This window comes from Porites lutea, chromosome 11 (genome assembly GCF_958299795.1).
Source record: "Porites lutea chromosome 11, jaPorLute2.1, whole genome shotgun sequence".
Lineage (NCBI taxonomy): Eukaryota > Metazoa > Cnidaria > Anthozoa > Scleractinia > Poritidae > Porites > Porites lutea.
Window position 1 is genome coordinate 15070361 of NC_133211.1, and position 25664 is coordinate 15096024.

The 25664-nt window shown below is 41.3% G+C and overlaps 1 protein-coding gene across 1 annotated transcript in view; it reads right to left on the minus strand.

Moving 5' to 3' along the window:
* Window positions 1-25432, minus strand: part of LOC140953249 (uncharacterized) — a 101877-nt gene extending 76445 nt beyond the window's left edge. Inside the window, exons 1-26 of the mRNA XM_073402749.1 lie at window positions 25234-25432; window positions 24359-24601; window positions 23970-24009; window positions 23199-23794; window positions 22058-22084; window positions 20519-21109; window positions 19941-20009; window positions 19608-19637; window positions 18572-19195; window positions 18096-18125; window positions 17198-17827; window positions 15747-15800; window positions 14601-15167; window positions 13769-13807; window positions 13062-13688; window positions 12708-12753; window positions 11190-11869; window positions 10978-11007; window positions 9594-10160; window positions 7543-8193; window positions 7151-7204; window positions 6331-6873; window positions 4732-5394; window positions 3252-3299; window positions 2654-2957; window positions 110-366 (exon numbers count right to left, since the gene is read on the minus strand). Of these exons, the coding sequence (XP_073258850.1) occupies window positions 110-366; window positions 2654-2957; window positions 3252-3299; window positions 4732-5394; window positions 6331-6873; window positions 7151-7204; window positions 7543-8193; window positions 9594-10160; window positions 10978-11007; window positions 11190-11869; window positions 12708-12753; window positions 13062-13688; window positions 13769-13807; window positions 14601-15167; window positions 15747-15800; window positions 17198-17827; window positions 18096-18125; window positions 18572-19195; window positions 19608-19637; window positions 19941-20009; window positions 20519-21109; window positions 22058-22084; window positions 23199-23794; window positions 23970-24009; window positions 24359-24601; window positions 25234-25432 (8209 nt within the window). The remainder of the gene's footprint in view (window positions 1-109; window positions 367-2653; window positions 2958-3251; window positions 3300-4731; window positions 5395-6330; window positions 6874-7150; window positions 7205-7542; window positions 8194-9593; window positions 10161-10977; window positions 11008-11189; window positions 11870-12707; window positions 12754-13061; window positions 13689-13768; window positions 13808-14600; window positions 15168-15746; window positions 15801-17197; window positions 17828-18095; window positions 18126-18571; window positions 19196-19607; window positions 19638-19940; window positions 20010-20518; window positions 21110-22057; window positions 22085-23198; window positions 23795-23969; window positions 24010-24358; window positions 24602-25233) is intronic.
* Between the last annotated feature and the right edge of the window lie 232 nt (window positions 25433-25664).

Genomic DNA, 25664 nt, shown 5'->3' on the forward strand with positions numbered 1-25664 from the left:
AGGTGCTTGACATAGCTTTCTAAGCATGTTTTAGACCAAGAAGTCCATGGGACTTCTCGAATTGCTGAAAAAAGGTAATCAGCATTATGATTTCTAAACTTAAGCTTACTTGGTATCCTTTGACAAGCTTTGGTTTTAATTCGCTTGATAACTTGTCCAAGGGATTTAAAGGAGACAGTGAATACATGACTACTATCTGTAGCTATTTGTCTCAGCTGAGATATCCTATATCCTCGTCCAATTCCCAGGGCAAAAACCTCACAGCCAGTGGCACGGAGACGGCGTGCAGGCGCGCTCACAGAGTCCTGGGATACGCCGTCGGTGAGAACCACAGCCACCCTCTTGCGACCACGCGCAGCTCTTCCTCTGGAGATAGGAAAATTGACCCTCTTATAAGTGATGCCACGGGAAACACTTAAAAAATTTTGCTTCCCGGAATTTTCATTCAGTCGCATTGAGATTCCGATTAAAAAAAAGAACAATCAGAAAACACAATTAACTAGTTTACCGAGGGACCAGGGGCACTGTTACCCTTTGAAGTCATAGAAACAGTTATTCTGTGAGCTGCCTTTAACTCAGAATAAGCCAGTGAGAGCGTCCCCTAATTTTGACAAATAAATCCATCCCTCTGTTAGGAACATTTGGGTACTTTTTTTGCACAAATAGATGGAATCACTTCAGGTGATCTATGTCACGGGTCCGTTTATAAACCTTAGCGTTTACAGCTATCCACATGAGAACAACGTTTATCCTTTTTCCCACTTGGGAGACCGTTTACCGAAATATTCGGTAAGGACGATCATTGATTCATTGTTCAGGTGTGGACGGAGGCCGTAATAGCGCAGGTTGGATGCGTTCACAAACTCAAACGCACTTGAACGAACAAATCCATGTTTGTATTTCACCTTAAAGTTACTGTAAGGATTTTATAGTCTACCACAACTCCATTCATTCCTGCCTCTACAGCTACATATATTTATACTCAATATCAAGCTAAAGTCATTGACAAATTTTCGCTCGTTGCGTTTTTCTTCATAGGCCAAACAAACTGCTCTTGCCCAGCCCCTCCTCTCATCTCATGGACATGTGTTCCAAAAACATTTGCTGTCTGAGTCTTAACATGGCGGTATCAAGGGTGAGGGGGTGGGGTGGAAGAGCAGTAAAACATTTGTAAAAGGATAGCAATGCTTTTTCAAACTTCAGTTGTAAAACACAGATAACTCACAGTACAGTAAAAACCCTCGTATAAGAACCTAGATTTTAAGAACCTGTTAGCCTAAGATTACCCATTTAGACCCCTTTCACATAAGAACCTGTTTTAGACTACAATTTTGAAACAGGTTCCTATTTTGAGAAGTTGAGTACTATGTTTGGCCCAGTAGCAACACACCATGTTTTAATGTTGTTGTTGTTCTGTTTAACTTGCATAGCTTTGTATAAACTTCATAAATCGCTTTAACATGCTTGGATTAAAGGGATTTTTAAAACATATTATGCATGCAACACCAAAAATAGGCCCAAAATAGGCCACACCGACTAATGACAAACACCCTATTTATTTTTAAGAATACATACATACATATACATACATACACTTTATTGATGCTCCCTAAGTGGGCTTTTCAGCTCAATAGAATAAAAAAAAATACAAATATATAAATTAATTGAGAATGTAAATACAATAATATTATAATTACAAAATATATATCAATAATATAATATATCAACTTAATAAAACATTTGCAAGATGACGTCTAAAATTCCTGGGGCATTTTAAGGACTTAATGTTATCATTCAAGGAGTTCCAGAGTTTGGCTCCTCTGAAAGCAAAGGAGCGCTGCCCTGTTGACAGGCGACATAAAGGTATATCCAAAGCACCAGATGATCGAGTTTGTCTATTATGGACTTGAGAACGTGATTTAAACATATCAGCAAGATAGTCTGGAACAAGCTTGTTAATACATTTGTGCATCATAGTAGCGTCATTTAGAATGAGTTTCTCTCTAATAGGAAGCCATTTCAATGATCGCAACCCATCCGAAATATGGTCATACTTTCTTAGTCCCAGAATAATTCGCCCAGCAAAGTTTTGGACTTTTTGTAACTTGTCAATATTGCTGCTGCTGGTATTACTCCAGACAGTTGAACAATATTGGAGTTTACTAAAGACAAATGAATTTATTACTAACAGAAGTGTTTTCCTATCCAGGAGGTGCTTGATTCTGTTAATTTGGTACAATTTAAAAAGGCATTTAGAGGCAATCTCAGTGATATGTTGGTTATAACTGAGGCGTGTGTCGAGAAGAACACCCAAGTCCTTAACGACAGGCACAGGTGTTATTTCCTTGTCAAAAAGTGTTATACTGAATGATGACAGTTTCTTTAAAAGTTGTGGTAATCCAACAGCTAGAACCTTAGTTTTGTCCGGATTAATCAAAAGAGAGTTTAACATGGCTATATAAGAATAAGAACCTGTTTAAGAATCTGAGTAACCTAATTTTCCAGTAAGCACTATTTTAAGAAACCTTCTTAGCCTAGCTTGGAAAAACTTAGAAACTTGGAAAAACCTCTTATACGCGGGTTTTTATTGTATTGCATCATTGCCCTAATGGTTTTTGTCCACCATTGTAGATATTTTTCAGTAAAGCTTTACCTGTAGAAGTATCGACGGGCAGATGACAGTGCCTTCCCTATTCGAGTACCCCCACGAGGATATCTCAGGTTATCGATAGCCCTCAAGATAGCTGCCCTGGTGTAATATCGGTTGAAGTTAAAAATTCGTATGGCTCGGCTTGTGTACATCATAACGCCGATATGGGTTTCTCGGCGCGAGATCGGGAAAAAGCTGACCAGTGACTTGACGAAGTTCAGTATTCGGCCGAAGTTTCCACGACCGTAACGTTCGATACTGGAAGATCCGTCAATAAGAAAACTCAAGTCCAAAGCAGCTGCACAAACTACACACGTAAATAAGAAAAACTGTTAACTATACATGACATATACATAAGGCAACAAAAACATACAATAAAATTTCTTTTTCCTTAAATTGTACTGGTATAGAAGTATAGAAAAAACTCAATCAGAAAAGAAAAGTGTATTCGTTTGTCACCCACGTATCGTGTAGTGAGTTAAGCTCGTTCAAAATACGTACGTGCGGACTAAGGACATATATATAAACTTGATGCTACATTAGCTTAAGCTTTTCCGTAAAAGTACCCAGGTAATCTTGAATAAAAATATGTCGAACGAACCTGGTCGGGGAGTCACTGGCGTCACTGGTGTTGTAGGCTGGGTGGGAACTAAAAAAACAGACCATCAAAGCAGTAACGTTACAATCTAGCATTATCAATTTTGAAAGGAATGTCATGAAATATATTGACTTTGTTTTCAAGTGTCGGAAAAAGTGTAATAATAAACACTTAATGACTGGTCACGAGGGAAACAGTTAATTTTGTTCCCCGAGAAACTCAACATTGAGATTCGAGGGAAACGAAATTAACTGTTTCCCGAGGGACCAGTCTCTTAAAGTGATTTGTTATATCCAGCGTTTTCACTCACGTGGCCAGCATTTATGCAAATTTATTGGAACAAAAAAAAGCGTTTGCATAAGACATTAATTCAAGTCCCACAGGATTGGTTTGGGACACCAACATGGCCGCCGTTTTATTGTTTTGGAACACCAATATGGCCCCCGTGACATGTGAAAACGCTCTGTAGCTGGAAATTTCTGTTAGCCAGAACCTCTTTAAAACCTCTAATTTGATAGGTTCTTGTTGGCCCGAAGCTCTATGGTTTCAGAGTTGGGGTTCATTGTTAGTTTTGTTTGGGTTAGGGCTATCTATTGTTTTCTAAACCAATCCTGTGAGCCGTTCTTAGAGCTTCCGGCCCACCCGAAAATTTTAAAGCTGGAAATTCATAAAATCTCGGTGTAACAGCAGTCGTCGGTCAACATTTCGAGGGTAACAGTGCGCTGTAACCCTCTGACGTCATAGATTTTGCAATGTTGCCCTCTCAGAGATTTTGGCGGGAAACAGCTTCATTGTTAGATGTCATGTGACCACGAAGTAACCAAAGAGTGCGCGCGCTGTTGGGAAAAAATTTCCAGCTATAAAAAAATAACTCATATCAAATACTAAATGTCATTCCAAAACAACATACTTTTCAAATCACTGTCCAATAGGCAATTTCCGAGTTCCGAAAACTCTCACTTTCAAAACGAACTGAAGCTAACTGAAAAAACCTTTCTTGTGAAAACGAGTTTTATTTGCATGAGAAAAAAAATCATTTTCATATCACTTAAATGGCTTCGCAGTTTGAAACAGAGGCTATGGCAACTCGGTAGTGGAACATTTATATTTTTGTTTTGCAGAGATAAAAAAAATGAAACCTATTAGAAGGTGTTAACCACAGTTCTAGAAAGTCAGGGTTCGTAGATGTCTGTCATAAAGGGTAATTAGCAAATAACAATAAATTGTTTTCCTTTCTACAGGCAGTTTAGAGTTCGTATTTTTCACGAAGAACCCAAAATCTTACGCTTTAAATTTCTATCCTTTTTTAAATAAAAGATTTGATGATGATATCATGATGATGAAGATTATGAAGAGAAGAAATTACATAGTTTGAGACGATCAATGCGTTGATAAGAGGACAAAGAGCCAACGTACGTAACAATACAAGGATTTCGTCAATGTGATGTTATGTAAGGTGTTTATTCGATTTGTGCTCACTCACCTGCTCTGAAACACTGAGTTCTCTTCGCAACAATTTGAGCCCGCGACAAAGCTACGTTATAAACCTGCAAACAAGCTATGCGCCCACGGAAGACGCGTCTATCACCCGGCCTCTGGCCAACGACAACAGGGTAATCAGTTGCTAGGCCCAATGGGAACTTCCCGACGTTTCTCTGAGAGACAGGGAGGCCATTCACCCAAAGAGTGGCAAGTCCTGTGCGATGATCGTACGTGGCACTGACATAGTTCCAAGTGTACGGCTTGATACCTTTACTGGTGAGCGGTTTTACTCTCCTTCGCGAGCCTTGTCTTGGCATTAAACGAAAATAAAGTTCGTTCGGGCGAGTCAACCAAAAGTGAACTCCCCATCCATTGGGATTGTAATGCAATATGGGACCGGGCTTTTCCGGGTACACCCAGGCAATAATAGTTATGGAGTATCGAGTATCAAGACAACCGTTGTTAGGGATTAAAGCATAACTGCGTCTTCCTCTTCGCCCTTTTATCCCAGGGAAAAAGTAAGCTCCCTGAGGATGTCTATCGGGCCCTTGAATAAGGGAAAGACCAACAAGCCGAGCTGTTGGGTTCCTAAACTTGCTGACGTCACTTCCACGAGACGCACTCGTAAATGGGTACACAGCAACCGCTCCTCCGGAAATAATTACTGGAAAAAAGATAAAAGGATACCCCTGTTATAGACTGTTTTCTTTAAACCTGAGTTTCTTTAAATTGAATGACTTGTTTTATGCTAGTTAATTGATTGCTAGGTACTTTTGGCACTTGTTTTAAAAATACTACGTTAGAGAAATACTAGACTATTCACATAATAATCATTTCTTAACAAGTTTAGAATGAGGGGTAATTTCAGATGATTACGTAGGGAGAACGTTCTTAAGTGAAGAAAAAAGGATCTTAAAACTTCTACTTCCAGGGGTGCTTTTTTCAGTTTCTGCAAAATTAAAATCGGTAGCAGGCGTAAGAATTTCACGTCACAAGGGGACTACAGTGTAAGAAATACCTGTCATGTTAAAGGATGTACTGTGCGCACGCTGTGTCATGTACAGTGAAAACCCGCGTAAGAGAACCTAAGTTTTTCCAAGTTGGGCTAAGAAGGTTCTTATAAAAATGGTGCCAAGTGGAAAATGAGGCTACTCGGGTTCTCAAACAGGTTTGTCATTGGTGGGTGTGGTCTACTTGGGCCTATTTTTGGTATTCAATGCATAATATGTATAACACTTGTGTTCTGTTGCCATATGGTATTGGTAATGGTATTATCAATTAAAAGAGGCAATTATTACGTGGGTCTATGTGGGTATTTAAGTGCAAGGATATATAGATCTACATTTCAATTGTCTCATTGCCAGGGCTTTGTTTTCATTTTGCTAACTAGTTGAGCTTGTTCTATCAAATTTGTGTATTCAGGGTTTGACTGAATTTCTCAAAATAGGAACCTGCTTCAAAATGGTAGGTTAAAATAGGTTTTTCTGTAAAAGGGGTCTAAATGGACAATCTTAGCCTAACTGGTTCTTAAATCTAGGTTCTTATATGCGGGTATTTACTGTATTTGACTTAGCGCTTGCTCCTGTCAGTAGTATAATACCTGGTGAACTACAAATTCTGTCCTTAACAATCCGCGTAATTGACACCAGTCTCCTTGCGCCGACATTAAACACGTGTCTAGACCCTGTTGCAATCTGCAGGAGAAATCTTCTTCTCACACTGCCGATACCAATGGCGTATATTTCAACACCAGATGCATGCAAGCGCCTTGCGGGGCGTCTGATTCTATCGTGAGAGGTTCCGCTTGTCAAGACAATAAGTACTCTTCTTCGCCCACAGCGCGGCTTGCCTCGGAACAGGTAGCGTCTGGTGTACGTCAGGGCTCTCCCGAGATACCTTCCACCTCGTCTTCTAAGCTGCAGCCGGTCCACAGCTCTGTAGATTTGTGCTCGCGCGTAAGTTCTTGCAAAACTCATCATTAAAGTAGGTCTGGACGTGAACAGCACAATGCCGACTCGTACTTTTTTCCTTGAAACTTCAAATCGTCTGATTGTCTCCTTGATGTATTGTCGATTCACACGGAAGCTGAATCTTCCAGGTGATGCGTCCACCAGGAAGCCAAGATCAAGACGAGCTCTGCAAACTAAGCATTTTACAGGGGAAAAACAAATAATTCAGATAATTGACAGTGCTGATTATCTATCATAATACCTTGCCAAAACGGCTATAAAAGAATGGTGCCAAGTTCCCCAATCCATAAACTATATAGGGAATAGGTACAAGGTTTAGGCGCAACGATTTCTGGGATCGTGTACTTGGACAAGCGTTACTTATGACCAATCATAACTAACGCTTGACCACCCAAAGCTTGTACCCATTTTCCCTAGAGTTTCTGAAGCGGGGAGTAAAAGTATTCTTACCTCTTGGTGGGGGTGTTGGCTGTGGCGCAGGTGGCGACGGGGGCGGTGGTGGAACTGGAAGAAAGAGCGTATTTTCTGATTTAAAACCATCCTAACTTTAAACTTTGCATTATTTTCGCCTTAATTATGTTCCTCGATTCACTTTACCCCTTTCCCCTTTCTTGTCTGCCATAGACAGATTGACGGTTTAGAAATGTGTTTGTCTGTCGTTGTCGAATACATCAGCAATCATGGTGAAACCTAGGCCTACGCAACTCATGCGACAGCGAGTACTCGGAACTAATTAAAAATGCTACGAATACAAAGCCGTGCCGTTTATGTTAACACTTTTACTGGAAGATGAACATAGCCAGGAAATAAAGATTAGAAATGGAAAATAGGTCTGTACTAACTTGGCAAAAAGCACTTTCGTTTTGCTTCGTCGACCTGTTTCCGGCTTAGTGCGACACTGTAGATTTGTGCACAAAAGAGTCTTCCACGGAAATATCTCCTATCGCCAATCCGCGCTCCAAGCCTTATACGGTAGTTTGTAGACAACTGGATACGGCCGATCCTTCTGTACGCAACTGCTCTCGAGTTTATAAACAGTGTTGCTCTGCCTTTCCTTTCGTCATACGTTGCACCAACGTAGTTCCATGCCTTGTACTTGATACGTCGACTTTTAATTGCTGTTGTGAACTGGCGCGAGCGTCTCGCGAAGCGCACGAAAAGCTCTCGCCGTCCCGTCATCCATAAATGGACACCGAATCCCCGTGGGTTGTAATTGAAGATAGGACCTGCCACTCCCTCATGAAATACCCAAACAAGAATAGTTATAGAGTATCTGGCGTCCAACCTTCCTGTGTTTGGTATTTCCACAAAGCTGTTTCGTCGTCCGTAGAATCGTAAAGACCCATCTCGCCGTCCGTCCGGACCTGGAGCAGGGCGAACGCCGATTAGAATTGCCTTGGGGTTTCTGTTTCTGCTTATGTCCTTTCCTCGACGTACTCCGTCCAATGCATATACCGCGAGTGTTCTTGGAAGGGGAGCTGCAAATGACAGAACTCTTGTTAGAATAGAGGCAAGAGTACAGATTCACCTATAATTTATACTGAAGGCATACTTATCTTGATTTAAGTTACAATTACACCTAACGATACATTTGTTCATTCCCCTTAACTAGATTCACAGACGAATAAGTCTCTCCTTTATCAAACATTACGGATGAAGAATTGGTATCAAGGATTTGTAGGACGCTATATCAACGAAAAAGGGTTCGGGAGGATTCATGCATAACTCACCTCTTGTTGGCTTAGGTGGAACCGGAGAAACTAAGAAAAGGGAACATAAGAAAATTCTATTACGTTAAAAGTATGTCATTGCGGTTATCATTTTCGCACACCCTTATTACCATACACAATCGTCAAAGACGGAAAGCTTGGCCATAGGAGGACTCCGAAATCTCCTGCTAGTGAGAGAAAGCCAGGGTTCTTTTTTTTTGTGGGGTAAATATGAAAATTTAAGGGCCCGGAACATTCGTTTTTAATATTTAAATAAAATTGTTATGATGCCACCCGCTTCCAAAAAAATAAATGGAACAGCTTCTTTTCTTCAACCACATCCAATGCCCAATTCATTGAATTATGGAATAGCAGAAGTAGTTTAAAAGAACAATTTTAAAGAAGTTTTTCTGGCTTTTGAGTGGCAATAATAAAATAACAGGCGTTTTCCAGGGATGGGAAGTTTGTAACAAAGAGGCGCGCGTACTAAAATACCGAATACTACAGGAAACTCTGGAACACCTTTGGGTTCTAGGGCGTTACCATTTAAATCGGAAAGCTGGGAATTCCGGTCGGAAAAGCAAATGGTTCGAGCCATTTCGTTTCGGGAGCTTTTAAAGATATGAGCCGTGATTTGAGGTGATACAATTTTTCTTTTGTTTCGCCAGTTGATTTGGATAAACTTTGTAAGGGGACCTTCCCTGCAAGCCATTTGCACGATGGCGTAATTTTACTACTACCAGAATTCTTTTCGTTTTTCCTTTCACATTTAAATTTGGTAATCCCAGCGAGGTTTAAATAACAAAGGCGCTAATTTGCATAAGAAAGCAAAAACCCGAAGGATTCTGGTCGTAGTAGTAAAATGACGTCATTACGCAAATGGCCTATTGAAAAATGTTTAGTAACGAGATTTCCAACCGGATGGCTCGAGTAAATGGTTACTGCCCGTGGTATTTAACATTTCGCACATGCCGTTACAAACTGGGTGGTGTTGTCTCAGGACAGCTTGGTTTGACAAAAACAGTTGAGCTCGTGGTTCAGTAATCTATTGTTTATAAACGCACGGAAACGAGGTAATCAGGTTAATGCAATTCAGAATTATCCGTTCCCCTCATGTTTATCTCGAAACCGCGAACAACTATAATAGCAGCTGTTTTTTCTTATTAATGACCCTATGCACAAACCTGGTGGAGTGATAATCTGACAGATTTTAGATCTTATGGCATTCGATAATGTAGCCAGTCCTCTGAATGATGCAACAGAAAAGTGTTGCCTATCGTTTGCGATTTGCAGCAGCTGGCGTCTCTTCAGCGCTTTTCCGATACCAACAACAAAAACCTCCACGCCTCGTGCCTTTAGTAACGCTGCCTGCCTGGACACGGGATCTTGAGATATTCCGTCTGTAAGCATGACAAGAATACGCTTGCTGTTACGGCGTCTACGTCCGCTGAACAGGTATCTCCTTGTGAAAGCTAACGCCTTGCCAATGTAAGTGCTGCCGCGTGGGTAGCGGATGTTGTCAATAACTTGCTTGATGTGGGTGACTGTGTTCAACTGACCAAACCTAAACAGCGGTATGGGCCTCGTGGAGAACAGAACAGCACCCACGCGTGATTGGGTCCTGGATATCGGTAGTGTGACGACGATAGACTTGACAAAATCAAGCATTAGCCGAAAGTTCCCCCGGCCGCGGTATTCAATGCTTCCAGAACCATCGATCAGGAAGCCGAGGTCTACCACAGTTTTGCAGACTGGAATTGAATGACAAAAAAGGAAACTAATCTTTAACTAACAATTCAAACTGTTTCTCAGCAATTAAACCCGAGGCAGGTTACAGTAATCATACTTTATCATATCTGTCTTAGACTAGACACAGACTACCCCAATGAAGATCGGTAAATCAGGACTCCTTGATATCATGTGAAGTGCCCTCCCCACCCATGCCCACAACCCACGACAGCTGCACACTAGAGATTGTCAATGCCACAGAGGGTTAGGTCCGTAAGGGGTCTTTACGTCCCACAATGGTCGTATAAGAGAGACGAGGCAGTGCTTGTCACCTAGCCGGGTGCCAGTCAACAGCACTAGTTCTACGTATTTAGGACTAAAGAACTGTGAACTGTTTCGATTTTTCGAAACCTGCGGTTGAGTCTTTTTGCAAAACTATTGGCAACTTCTTTAATTTTTAACGTTTGGAGATCGCAAATATGGCGTAGGCTTAAGGGCAGCTATAACGGCACTACTCTATTAAATAATAAAAAACTAAATAAAGTACAGCTGGGACCAACTTGAGGTGTCTGTCTTACGAAGGTATTGAAAGAGTTGACTGAATACTCTTGGAAAAAAAAGAGAATTTAAGGAAACAGAAGCGAAATTATTTACCACTACGATAGGCAACTGTATTGTAATTGGCTGAAATGCTTTGTTCTTAGTTATCACAGACAGTTCCGATGTCCCCACTTCTTACACCGATTAATTATCCTAATTCTAGCAAACATAAAGCTTTCAAAAGAGTGTATCGATAGCTGACCAAAACTAACTTATCGGCACTTATTATAATTATCATACCTGGTGAAGGAGGTGCTGGAGGTGGTTTTCCTGTCAACCAAAAAAAAAGGGAAAGAAAAAAAGAGAAACCATTATTTTAGCCTCACAAGGAATGTTTTAGCTCCTTCCTGCATTCAGTGAAAAGGGTGACAGAATACGTTGTGTAAAAGAAAATTACTGTGTGAAATTCCACTTTTAGATACTAACAGCTTACAAAAGTTGTGTTAACTTACTTTTAAAACATCTCTTGGAAGCATCGATTATCTGCTTCCGATTCAGTGCAACACTGTACACCTGAACACAAGACACTCTGCCACGGAAGTAACGCCGATCACCGATCTTTGCACCCATTCGTACTGGACGATTCGTAGCCAGGCGTAACCTTCCGATGTTGGTCCGAACTACGGGTCGGTTGTTCACCCACAGAGTCGCCATTCCTGTATTTCCATCATAGGTTGCGCCTAGGTAGTTCCACGCTTTAAAGCGCACGTTTCCACCGTGAGTGACAAGCGGTGTGGTAAAGCGACCACCGCGTTTCACAAACCGTGCAAAGAATTGCCGTGGCCGTGTCATCCATAGATGGACTCCCCATCGTGGTCCACGGTTATAATTAAAAATGGGCCCCGACTGTCCTAAGTGCAATACCCAGGCGAGAACAGTTATAGAAATTCGAGTATCCAACTTTCCTCTATTCGGAAATTCGATGTAGCTGTTTTTATTTCCGAAGAACTCGGTGGCTGTATTTGGCCATCCGTCGGGTCCCGATCCTACTCGAACACCAACAAGCCTAGCGGTTGGGTTCCGGTGACCACTTACGTCACGTCCCTTGTTCTGCTCGTCCAGAGGGTATATAGCAACAACGCGAGGCAGTCCTATAATATAACAAAAGGCGAGACTTAAGAAAACAGAGCCACTGAGCAAGAAGATTAGAGTATTTAGCTCAAGATAAAGCATAAACCGAAAAGCACTCTTCTTGCCGGAATCAGTGGCACAGTAAAACCAAAACACACTGTACACTTTAAAAAGCAAAGTATCATTTCCGCCAAGTTTTCGCGAAAACTTCCCTTAAATAAAAGACGTAAATATGCTGCTACGCAAAGCCTTTGAAAAATAAGCGCAATAGAGAGAGAGCACTCCAGATACATCGTACACACCGAAGCAACCGAGGTTATGAGGTCGAGCGGCCGTTGCGCAGTACTCCATTCAAGTGAACAGCGGGTCATGCGACCTAATGAGGTTGCAATCTTGAAAAAAAAACGTGATGTTATCGAGACGTGGAGAAAATTTTCACTAGTTTCCGCGGAGTTAGTACATCAAATTTTCCCTGATAACGCTGCCAACCTTGAAAAAGTTGGGCGGCGTTTTCAAATTTTAGTTACCTTCTTTCCCACCCATCCCTAGCCAAAGACAATTTTCCCAAGGATGTTCTTCTACGGCAATTCTTAGCAAGTCCATACCACCCTCCCTGATGCAGCATTTATTCGATCCTAGGGATTTCCATGTACATATTACAGGTTAAATTTGATTGCAGGTTAATTCTGAATTATCCTAGGATGATTCTTAATTTCCTTTGTCTCCTAGCCCTAAGGGAGAAGGGAAAATTGAGAATCAACCTAGCTAAAAAATTTTAACCTGAAGGCAAAATTTGATCTGTAACATAATTTTTATACAAACTTTTCCGTTCGATTTTCAGGTAGCACTTGATCTTGCTAACACTGCGACTACAAAATATATTTCATTTTATTACTAACGAGTTGTTTAACTTACTCGGCACTGTCGGCGATGGTGTCACTGGCCCTAAAAAGTGATTTACAATAATAAGGTAAGCATGATTAAAATAATAATAAAAAAGTAAGTGCGTGAGTGAGTAAATGAGAGAGTTAGTAGGTAAGTAAGGTCAGCAGGGTAAAATCTAATGAACGTCTGATGTCTTTCAAGACTACTGCAGGTTTTAACGCTCGACAATAACGTTAAATAGATTTATTTCAAAAATTGACAATTAATTGCTCAAGCCCTTCAAACACTAAATTAAGATTGGACATTCTTTGGTCCGTTTTCCGAAATGAAAATTAAGGTACGTGTTAGCATGAAAAGCGTGAACTTACTTGCACGGAAACAGAACCTCTTAAGTTTTCTTATCTGGTAGGAATTCAATGCTAGGTTGTAAATCTGAAGACACGCAATGCGACCACGGAAGTGCCGGGGATCACCAGGTCTACGTCCAGACACTGCCGGGTAATTTGTCGCCAGTCGAATCCTTCCGATATTTCGTTGTGATATAGGGATGGAATCCAACCACAATGTTGCCAGACCCGTGTTATAATCGTACGTTGCTGCAATGTAGTTCCACACTCGCGATCTAATCCTCCTTGCAATTCGCCTTGTGACCTTTCGATTACGACTGACGAACTCCGCGCGGATGACCTTACGGCTGATCATTCGTAGATTAACACCGATACCCCGGGGAAAGTAATGGAAAATAGGTCCGGCGCTTTCGGGCATTAGCCAAAGTAGGATGGTGATGGAGTTCTGAGCATCCAAACGCCCTGTATTTGGGAAGTATATGTAGCTGTTTGCGAATCCTTGGAGCTGATAGGATCCTGCTGGAAGCCCATCGGGGCCGTTCTTGGGCACTACGTTGACAAGTTTAGCTCTTGGGTTTTTAAAGGGGCCAATGTCTTTCCCGCGGGTGATGCCATTCAGGGGGTAAATGCCCATTGCTGGAGGCGGAACTGGAAAAAGAGAAATTGTGGTAAGATATTTCAAATTTGAACATATCCAACTGAATCACAGTTATAGTAATTTTCCTTACCTAGCTTTTGTGTTGGACGAGTGGGTATTGTTTGTGGTCCTGTAAGTAAAAGAGCAAACAAAAACAATAATTGTGCAATAACTGAACAAATTCCTGTGCGACGATTGCCCTATATTTGCTGTCGATTAGGTCCAGAACGAAAAGCTGACTTCATTGGCAAAATTTCTAGCTGTTTGCAAAATTTTGCTCAAGTAAAACTCGCTTAACGCGCAACATATAAGGAGGAATTCCACTGTTGCGACATTTTTACCTGCGTACGCGCATAAATATATTTAGCGTGAATCAAAGGTCGCGCTTAAACGTGAAAGTTGAGCGAAGTTGAACTTTCACTTTACGCGCGACCTTCCATACATTGCCTCTATTCTATTTACTGGCGCAAGCGTATAAAAATTACGCGACAATGGAAATCCACCTTTAGGACAGGAAAAAGTGAACAGACACAATATCATAATTTATACAGTAAGTAATATAGGAGCTGAGCCTCTTCTCATTCGATATATATTTCCCTAACACTTCGCTGTGCAGCCGTCATTGGGTCACTCAAACTCTGGATCTTAGGGTACAATTTGAAACAAGCTGACTGAACCGAAAACCTTTAAGTATACGAAGGCAACTTAAAAATCTCCTGTAACTCGGCAACACATACATTGGTCGGACTGTGACTGTGACTGTGACCCAGGCCTTATATGAGAGAAGGAAGCTCAGGAGTGAGGGGCCCAGTCCTGAGTCAACCAACCAAATGAAACAAATAGACGAAAAAAATACCAAAACAAAAACAACAACAAAACAACAAAATTAAACCAGAAAAAGAAAAAGAAATAAAAACCCATACCTGTGGGTGTTGGTTTTCTGATTGGAGTAGCTGCGCATATTTTTGCCACTAATTTCTCAATAACCTTCCTTAGCCCCAATCTCGAGCGTGCACTAAACACGTGGTAACGGTCGTGCGCTATGGAAGACAAATATCTATTACTTCTCCTTCCACCCATCCCAAACGCAAAAATCTCCACGCCACCTCGCTTTAACATCTGAGCTGGGCGACTGACGCTGTCAAACGACTGATCTCCAGTAAGAACAACAAGTATTTTGGATCGGGACCGTGAGCTAGTAGAGTACAGGTATGTCCCAGCAAAACGCAAGGCTCGTCCGGTGTAGGACCTCCCTCGTGGAAAAGGTATCTTCCTTACCGCTCTTAACACGTCGTATTTCCGTGTAAGGCGCTTAAAGTTAAAGACGGGTATGGCACTGCTTGAGTACGTAATGATGCCCACCCTGGTGTAGATTGTGGAGATGTCAAAATATCGGATGATTTGGTAAACAATCTTGAGGATTCTGTTAAATCTATAGCGACTATTAGTGCCATCTATGAGGAAACCAAGATCGATGCGAGCTCTGCAGACTGACAGATAAAATAAATGTTAAAAGAGTCACAATAGGAGCTTATGCTGTGCTGAGCCAAACTCCCAGGGGTGTGATTTTAAACCTGTAGCCCGAATAAGCCTCCTAAGTCCCTCCAGCTACCCTGCCAGAAATTCGCCAGCTACGCCAGCCTGCGGAGCTGGCGGGATTGTGTGCCCAGGCAGGCTACTGAATTAATTGATCCCAAACTCCATTATGCCAGTCCTAAACGTAAATGGAATAGAGCCTCCGGAGGGGGGACTTAAAGAAAATCTCAAGCCGGACTGTTTAGGTTGGTAAGTCGTTGACTACACTGTCCCGTGAAATATATCTTATCAGGTGCAAGATAGTTTCATAATGAGATAACACTTCACTTTTACATACTTTAAGAAGGAATGAATATCAGTAATGACTTAAAAAAAATATTGAGAATCTCATCAAATATGCTGCACAAAAGACCCTGGTTTTCGCCAGTTGCATCCGAACTAGTAATGGTCGATCAATGAAAATACATAATGGCTAAGTGACGTCCCCTTTAATTAAAAAACACACTTTCACTTGTGCTTTCAGACTTCCTTACTTTTTCCAGGTGCCAAGGTTGGCTGTGGAGTCGGCCTTGGAGGAGTTGGGTAAGCTGAGGAAGGAAGCGAGATAAATATTAGCAAAGATAAAATATGAAGTAATAGAGAAGAAAAAGAGTCCCTTCTTCAGTTACGAGTCAAGTGGCCGACAATAGCAAAAGATTGTAACCTGGCTTTTTATGGTACCATTAAACAACTCGGGCTACTACTGTAACTGCTGGCTCACTACAATAGAATACAACTTCACTATCCCTAGCTAAATACAAGAATGGTATGCAGCTAGAAGCTTAAGGTCAAACTCCAGATTATTGCATTTACATTATACTTTAGAGTCAATTGAATGGGAAAGACGCTTTAAAGTTAAAGGTCAGACAACCTCAAAATAATGTACAGAATAGGTGTGAAATGTTTGCTAAGGCAAATACGGAACATACTTAAGGTGATTCCCTAGTAAAAGAACCTAACATAGATTGTAGATGAAACTTGGTACACTAATGTACCAAGTCAAGAAGATGATAAAAAAGTAATAAAAAGTGGGGGTCACCGTGCTCGTTTTGACGTCACAATGCTGAGAAATACGGCTATTTTGGACCCTTTGTCAAAAATCGTGCGCAGCCCAAAACTAGACAAAAACGAGAGATTTTGTCGATGATGCATGTGGTATCGCACAGAATTTGACTTTATTGTATTGTTTATCCACTTACATACCAGAAAAATACCTTTTAATGCTCCTGTTTTTATTTTACGCTCCAAAGTAGAATTGAATTGGACACGCGCTATTCGACCCGTGATAGCTCAATCCGTACAATTTAGTAAAATTGCCAAAAAACTGAACATAGATTTGTGCAATTTTTTTCTCATTGAAAGGAAGCACTGTCCTTATTAAAATCATGAAATAAAAAATGGGGGTCACCGTACTCGTTTTTGCGGTAGAGCTGCAGAAAGTGCGCACCAAATGCATTTTCTCCGAGTTTTGAGAGAGGACTGGGGCGAGTTTCAAAATAGAATGTATGTGAAAGGGGGAAGAAAGTATTAAAAAATCTGTTTTTACAGAATTTACATCGAGATATCACATTTAGGATACACTGTGATAAAGAAAGCGTGTAAATAAAAATCAAAGTGAGTAAGCACAAGTTAAACATCCACTATCGAGGTTGTCCGTGAGGAAGTCGAACTCAGCAACACGCGTACTGCCTACGTTATGCACATTCCCAACACATTGAATCTCACCTCGGCAAGAAACAACCGCAAGCAAAAATTCCAACAGCGTTTCTCTTCAGTCAACTTCATTTTAATAATGTTACTTCACATGCTCTTTTTTACGGCGGCCATCTTGTTATGCGCAGTAAGAGATGCGCAGTGCAAAACCAGGGAATCACCTTAATTAAAAAAGCTTGGAAGTTAAACTTCAATATACACACTACTTACGATAGTTCTGAGAACTAAATACCTTTAAAACAAAGTCGTTTTGCGATCCTTATAAGCCGCAGGGGGAGTGCCACGTCGTAGACCTGCATGCACGTGATCCAGCCCCGGAAGTAGCGACGATCTCCAATTCTTGCACCCATCCTGGCGGGATAATTTGTTGCCAAGCGCATTCGGCCAAGGGCTTTAGAGGCAACAGCCTTGTCATTGACATACAACGTTGCAACACCTGTCTTTTGATCATACGTAGCTCCAACAAAACTCCACGATCGGCGTCTAAGGCGGCGACTGATAAGCGGTTGGGTATAAACACGCGTGCGTCGCACAAAGCGAACGAAAAGTCTTCCGACGCGTGTAACCCACAAATGGACTCCGAAACCTCTAGGATTGTAGTTGAAGATTGGACCGGCACCACCTTTGGGATTCACCCAAGCCAGCAGTGTAATCGAGTTTTTGGTGTCCAGCTTCCCGGTGTTAGGGAACTCAATAAAGCTGTCAGGTGAGCCACGGAAACTGTACGACCCACCTGTTCTCCCATCTGGGCCTGGTGCTGGACGTACGTTGTTAAGTTGACCCGGCGGGTTTTTATTGGGACCGACATCGTAACCACGATATTGGATGGTTAAAGGGTAAAACGCCACGGCATCCGGAAGGCCTAACGAGAAAGAAAAGTTAAGGATTTTTAAGCACCAATTTTATTCCTAATTTTTGAGCTGTTAGGAAGCCAGGGAAAATGTCTTCTCTCTGACTCGAAAGACACCCGCAAAGTCATCTATTTCCATCCTGTATGGCCTTCTGAGGCACACCAGATTGGATTAACCTGGCTTTACTCCGGGTCCTCTCCTGCGACGAAACAAATTACAACATTGCGATGATTACTCAGAACGTGTTGGCCCCTAAAACAAATATGGGCAAGTACTTACGTGGAGGTATCGTTGGTTTATTTGTCGGACCTAAGGAAAAAAAATTAGAACTTTGAACGTAACTACAAGACTATCTCTGTCCGAATCAAAAGTTAACATTTCAGCTATTCCATTTTTAAAGCTCCGTTAAAGTTTAAAAATTTACTCGGCCGTTTTCCATGTTATCATTCCACTTCAAGTAATAACAAAGAGGAGAATACCAAGCAAACGAGTATATCATATGTCAAAAACTGAAGCTGGACAAACTATTTATTTACATTACCTAGTTACCCACAGTCTTCATGGTAACTAAGCAATCCCCTGCTTCGATATAAGGACAGAACAGTTGACTCAAAATGCACTATGTGCTAGGATGCACCAAGTAACATTATCTATAGGTAAGTCCTAGGTATTGTCTCATGATAACAAAAGGTAATGTTGAAAATAATAGTAAAAACATATCTTAACTAATAAAAAAGCGTTGAGGATTAACTTACGTGCTCTGAAGCAGACTTTTTCAGCTCTTTTTATCTCAGGTCCGGACAGAGGTACACTATAGACTTGCATGCACGAGATCCTTCCTCGGAAGTACCTCATGTCTCGAGGCAGCGAACCCATCCTGACAGGACGGTTGGTAGCAAGACGAATCCTCCCGATAAAGACAGACTTAAGAGGTCGAGAATTACGCCAAAGCGTTGCTATTCCCGTCTTTTCGTCGTAAGATGCCCCGACGTAATTCCACTGTCTTGGTATCAATCTGCGACTTATGAGCTGCCGCGTTGGTCTGCCTGTACGGCGAACAAATCGCACGAGCAGAATATTGGGCCTGACAACCCAGAACCGAACTCCACCAGGAGAGAAATGGAAGATTGGCCCTGAACCCTGAGGGTAAACCCAAGCAAGGAGGGTGAGTGAGTAGCGAGAGTCTAGCTTTCCGTTGTTTGGGAACTTAATGTAGCTGGTTTTACGACCAGAAAAGTAAAAAGAGCCATCCGGAAGTCCGTCGGGACCAGGAGCCGGCCGTACTCCGTACAACTCTCCTTGGGGATTTCCGCTGGAACTGATGTCCTTTCCTCTTGTTCTTTTATTAAGAGGATACAAGGCAACAATACGAGGAAACCCTGCCGAAAAAAAAGGTTATAAAAATAATACATTTAATACAATAGCACAGTTTGCTTAAGCAATGTAATTCTCGTGATCAGTTTACCCTAGATAATAATAACTCTTAAAGTTAGAAACACTTGTAAAAATATGTCTCCATACAGATTTATTCCGATCCTTCTTACTAAAAAAGGATCTCTTAATAAAAATACAGCCCTGCTTCGTACGTATCGCAAAAAAAGGTTGTAACGAGGGGGAAAACAATAGATAGGTGGCTTGGAAGGTGAATGTATCACATTAAAATATTTAAAAAAATTGTATCGTTCAGAGATTAGTTATCAGTTATTTTCCAATCAAATTATGAGATCATTTCAAAGTAGGACAAATTAAATTTATTTTACCAAAGTGGAGTCAACCAACATTAAGACTTACTTTGTCTTGCCGTTGGCTTCGTTGTTGGTCCTAGAAGCAAAATACAGTGCAGATTAGACCAGTTGCTTTTGATGCTTAAGCTTAAATCGCGTGTGTCAAAAAATGGTGGCCGGAGACTAGGGTGATGTTACAGGAGACAATGGCAATGTTGGCATAATGTTGTAACGCTGAGTTGCGCTAAAAATCGTCGTTGTGAATTGTCCCGTGTACTATCATCTTTAAAGCGGTCTCTGTTTTGAATTGTGGTATTAGTGCAGGGAAGGGCACCCCATCTTTATCGCTCTGATACATCAAAACATTTTTTTCATAAAAAGCAAATAATACAGCTCGTACCTCTCGTTGGTCTTGTGATCGGACAAAGACAAACCCGGTGTGTTGCTGGCAAAAGGTTTCCTCCAGTTCCTGCAAACGAGAAGCTCTTATATTAAACCCTTAATGTCATATTTCAATGTCAAATAGGTTTTGGCTATGCAGAATAGTTCATTTTGGACCCTGTTGCAATTGTTCACTCAGGGCGGCCAGAGAAGAGAGGAGGCATGGTATTTTCTCTCCCTCCCACATTTTAACACCTCAACAAGAAATTTCGTACTGGTTTATACTCGATAAAAATCGGCACGAGGCTATTTGCATTTCTTCAATTACGGTACATTACTCTGATATGCACTTATACGCGATATCTTGTCTTCTCTAACGCCAGGAAAATAGCCAAAGTGAGAATTTATTAAAAAGTTCGGAAAGACGATAATGTTAAAAACCTAATGCAGGTTGTAATGCTTCCCACGGCCGTTAAATTTAAAAAAAAAACCCGGGGGCTCCACTAAATTTCTATAGATGCAGGGTTTTTATAAATTTGCACGGAAATGCTATCTTTCAAATCCTCCCTGGTTTATAGAATCGTAAGCTCATTTTACCTAAGCAAATTGCGTTTCGGAGCTCGTTTACCACAACGCCCAGGTGAGTCCAATCCGCGGTAAAGATATGATTTTTTCGAGGAGGAGACGCCATGATGTCCAGTTGACGACCGTTAATGTACCTTCCCACCCCTACACAATATATCCGTACTCCACGTGACTTTAAGGCATTTGAGGGTGCTGCAACGTCATCCATAGAGCTACCGTCGGTAATAACCACAACAACCTTGGTGACCCTTGAGCGACGAGAATTCTTACGAAACAGCTGTTTCTGAGCCATTAACAAGGCCCTGCCAATACGACTCCCTGATTTCGGATAGCGAACGCCCTTGTTTAGCCTGTTGAAAATAGCCCCATTGTTCGTGTAACTGTTAAAACCGAACAGTAAGTAGGGCTTGGTACCAAACACGATTGTTCCCACGCGAGTGTTACTTCGGGAGACCCGAAAACCGAGGACAACGTCTCGAACAAAGTCAATCAAGCGACGGAAATTCCCAATGCCGTATCTCTCCACGCTGGCAGAGCCGTCTATCAGGAATGCGAGATCTATAGCTGTCTGGCAGGCTACGGATACAAAAGGTACAAAAATAACTATGATTTGACTTATGCACCCAAATAAATAGTTAGCGAGTGATCCCTATATCGCAGTCTAAAAACTAAAACAATCATCCTATGGTTTCCTAGGCTCGATTGTCAGTTGCTTTTATGGGTATTACAAAATGACCCCGCGTTCTTCCCGTGCCTTCTAGCGGAGAAAGCCCCAGAACCGAGAAAGCGACAGAAATCGAGCCTCTGCTAAGACAATAATACATAACCAATACAAAAACTTACAAAAACCTCACAAAAATCTCAGTCTATGGATAAACTATTGCAAGACCAGTTGTGTCTCTTCGCTGGCAATGAAGTTGGGTTGCGATGGAACCAAAGGGTTAAGTAGACTGCTGGCCTTGTCATATATATTCAACCTCATCCTTAGGGCAAGGGAAAACGGCCATTGGGGCGGTTGAAATGCAAATCAGGGGCACCCAACGGCAATTTTCGGGAAAATATCTGTTCGGAATACGATTTGAGAACAAGAATTTTCGGAACATTTGTTGTAAAATTTCTTGCTTGCCTGCCTCTCCTAGGATTTTCGAACATCTACAAAATGGTATAATTATCCATTTTAAACGGATATTTACCCTAAAAAAGGCCACCTAGAATTTTCGGGAGCCTTTTCCTGGATGAAATTTTCGAAAAGGTAAGTTTTGATCCCTATAATTTTCGTATCACTAGACTTTCAGCTAGGAAATCCGAACAGATGAAAAGTTTTTAGGGGATAAAAATATGCCTATATCTACCGTTTAAATACTAAAATACGTTCAACAATGCTATGTTAAGTGGTTTTGAACTATATCCTCGTTGGGTGCCCCTGGCAAATACCTTATAGGTCCTTATACCAGTTTATTATTCGCGCATGGCCTTTTTTTTACGTCGTTTTCAGTTTCGAGTTCTTGCAACTTACAATAGTGTGAAATTATTTTCTGCGGAACTACTTACTCATTGGACGTGTGGGTTTCAGCGTTGCTGTAGAGAAAAAAAAAAACAGTAAGCCAGATATATATAGCTTCAGCCATGATACAGGGAGAGAGAGACTGACAGGGGAAAAAAAAAAGAACCATTATCAGTGCTGACTTAAGCTTAAATCTCACAATGAAATAGAACAATAGAGTCTACATTTTATTTCATCGGTACACTTGAATTTCTTTATATGCTCGGTTCCATGATTCCCCGGCAAGTAGCGCCAAAAATACTTCAGAGTGAAACATGATCTCTCGCGCCACAGCACAGAGCCCCTACGTGACATTGATACGTACAGATTTCTCACTCCAACAGCAGCCCGCGGACCATTTCTACGTGTAAAATACAAGACATCTCCGGCCGAAAGAACTGCTAAGGTAGGTGTGTTTCATTTCTTCTGGTACATTTCAACAATAATAGCTTAAATTATCTGAAAATCGACGTTCAATGGTATCGTTCAGTGCAGGAATGTAGTTAATTCACAGCTTAACCGAGCAGTTGAGAAGCACGGCCGTAATTGAAAGGATCGACTATATCTCACATTTTAATAATTTAAATTGGTACTTGTCGCCTTCTCCCAACATATTTGCCTAAATTTGACATTCTTCAGTTACAAATACTGTAAGAACAAGAAAGCAAACTCAGCAAAATAACACACACACAGCTTAGCTGGCGTGAGTTTCTACAACGGGCTCAACGCGTTTTAGACGCTCTCAAAATAATATCGCACATTGACTACATTTTTTACTCTTGGCGAATAAAAGATACCTTCCTCTCCTTGCTGTATCTCTTGTGCTATCAGCCATGTTGATACAAGACTATTTTCCTCATTGCAAACCCTCTTGATTTTGCGTTTTTTTCGCTTATAACGCGGTAGAACAACGGATGGCCATGCTTTCGCGACAGTTCAAAACAAGCGGGAAACCTGCGTGACATATACGGCGTGACCTACATTCAGAAACCACTGACCGCATAGACGATTTTGTTTTGAATGACGCGCAGAATAGACAGTGAATAGAGCTGGCTGAATTTTACTTTTTAGACTATGTTTAAGCGAGAACGATATTTATTCGTTTACCTTCTTATCTCCACCCTGGAGTACTAGATTAGAAATACTCACGGCAAACAGGACATTTTCCTCTAAATGGTGTCACAAGTCTCGGCCTTGGTTTCAGCGGACTCGCGTTAAGAACTTCTGATTGATAAGGAGCCTCCTTGTTGGCAGCGTCGATGCTGTCATCATCAGAAACTTCCACTGAATTATCATTTTCCTTTCTGTCAGAGGCTTCGCTCAACAGTGCAATTCTATCCGCCCTATTCTCCGCTACAACGGCGTCTTTTTCCACTTCATCCTTGAATAGCTTCATATCTGGCCTCCTTCCCTCCTCTTCGATCGATTCCTTTTCGGGGTGTTTTGCCCAGTTCTTGCTGCCTTCCGACTCGTTTTCGAAGGCCTCCTCGCCATCTTTAAAAGGTTTCGTATCGGGCCTTCTTCCCTCTGACTCGATCGATTCTTTCTCGGGATGTTGTTCCCAAGGTGTGGTACTTCCCGTCTCGTTTGCGACGACCTCATCGGCTGAAAGCCCTGTACTTGGTCGCGATGTTGGTGGCATGGTAGGTTTTATTGGTTGTGGTGTAGTCTGAGCAATGCTTTCCTTTGAAGTCACTTCGTCAATTTGGAGCGACTTAACAGGGCCTGACGTATTACTTTGGAACCTTTTTGGAGACGTTAGGAAAAAGAAGTCAAGATTGTTTTACAATTTACAAGGTCTGCAAGACTTATCAAAGAACCTGACTTTTAATTTCTGTATTAAGAAAACACCTTTGTAGAGGAGAAATACTATTCACAAGTAAACTATTAGCACAAGGTTTTATAATTTGTGTTACTTACTTGTAGACTTCGTTTGCCCAAGGTCCTCCTTCGCCATCAGCTAAAGGACAAAACACGCATGTACAATGTTTTAAAAATATTTAATTTAATTCATTTGGTAAATAGAGGTCAGATTTCATTATCGCTATTCTTTATCTACTATTGAGCGAAAACTTCGCGAACCCTGTTGATTTACACATCGCGAAAAAAGCCCTTTACCAACTGTGCCTTTTCTAGACCTAAAGTGAAAAGACCAAAGAACTACATGAATAGCGTGAAGATACTGATTTACCGTGATGATCAAATTAATAGAAGTATACAATCGATACAATCAACTATAAGGAAACTCCCTAAATTTTGTTGACGCAATTTATTGGGGTTGCTGGTACTAAAGCAGTAAGAATCTGAACCTTTGCAGGATTTGCTGACACCGTATTCCATATAAGACTGCTCAGCATCTTTCCCAGAAAAACATTGCCCGCCGTTCTGAACGGAAAATATAGTGAAGTTATTGTCCAACGCTGCTTCAGCACATTTCATCAGGGCGTTGGTTCTCGTTTTGTAGTCGTCTTCATAAAGTAAGGGGTGCTTGTGCTCCATTAGAGGAATTGCTCGATCCCACGTATCTTTCCAGCATCCGAGACTCTGGAAACCTGGTGGGATAGGATGAGTCTCAACGTAGTCATGCAAAGTATCACAATTACTTCACGGAAAATGGCAACGACTTAGTAGTCACTATGTGTAATTTTGGGTTGCTAAGCAGGGTCTAAGTATGCTCTATTCTTTACTTAAAATGAACGTCTTTTACAGGACGTTTGCAAAACAAACTCCAAATCTATATATTGCAACTAGATATTATTTTAAAAGATAAATAAGGAAAGGCAAAATTGCCGTACGAAAATATAGTGCAACGCCTTTGTGTATCGAGTCTGTTCAAGTATCACTAGAATCGCAAACAGAGGGAAAGCAAATATTAAAAGCCACGCTATTCCGAGTTGCTGCAAGTCTATTGATCAAAGAGAGCCCTAGCCTGGTATATGCAACCATTCATTCAGTTTAATTTGAGCGTGAATAAAAGTTCAAGTCTATATGAGTTATTGAAACCAGAATTTTCTCAAAGAAGAAAAAATCTTTTAAATTTTTGATTTGGACATGGCCTATAAATGCATTATCTCGTCGGCAGCGCATTTAAATATTTTCCGGGCAACTTCAAGGCTTGATGTTAATTTTTGCATGAATACATCATTTACTAAATATGAACTTAACAAAATAACGCTGTACTTACGATTGCCTTTTATGTGATAGAGTTGATCTCTGTTTGGCTGGGAACCCGAACTTTTTGTAGGCTCTTCGGGGTGATCATTATGCAACAAAATCTTTGCTTTCGTAGGCGTGGGCGTCGGTGCATTGTCCTGATATGGTGCAGACAGAACGGACGCGGCTTGTGGCGGGGCGGTGGGCAGCTGAGCGTTACCTGGCACCATGTTGAATGACAATCCGGCATCTAGTGGTGCGCTTGCTGTGTCTGACATCATAAGATTTGAAGGGCATGGTGGCTTGTCTGCAAAAACAACACCGAAAGCTTTCTTGAACATCAGATGGGAACTACCCGATAAGGTATTCACAACTCAAGGGTCGTCTCTGTAAGTTACTCTAATTAAATATATTTTCGTTATCCTTTCAATCATAGCTACCTGCCATCTATCTTGGCCCGAC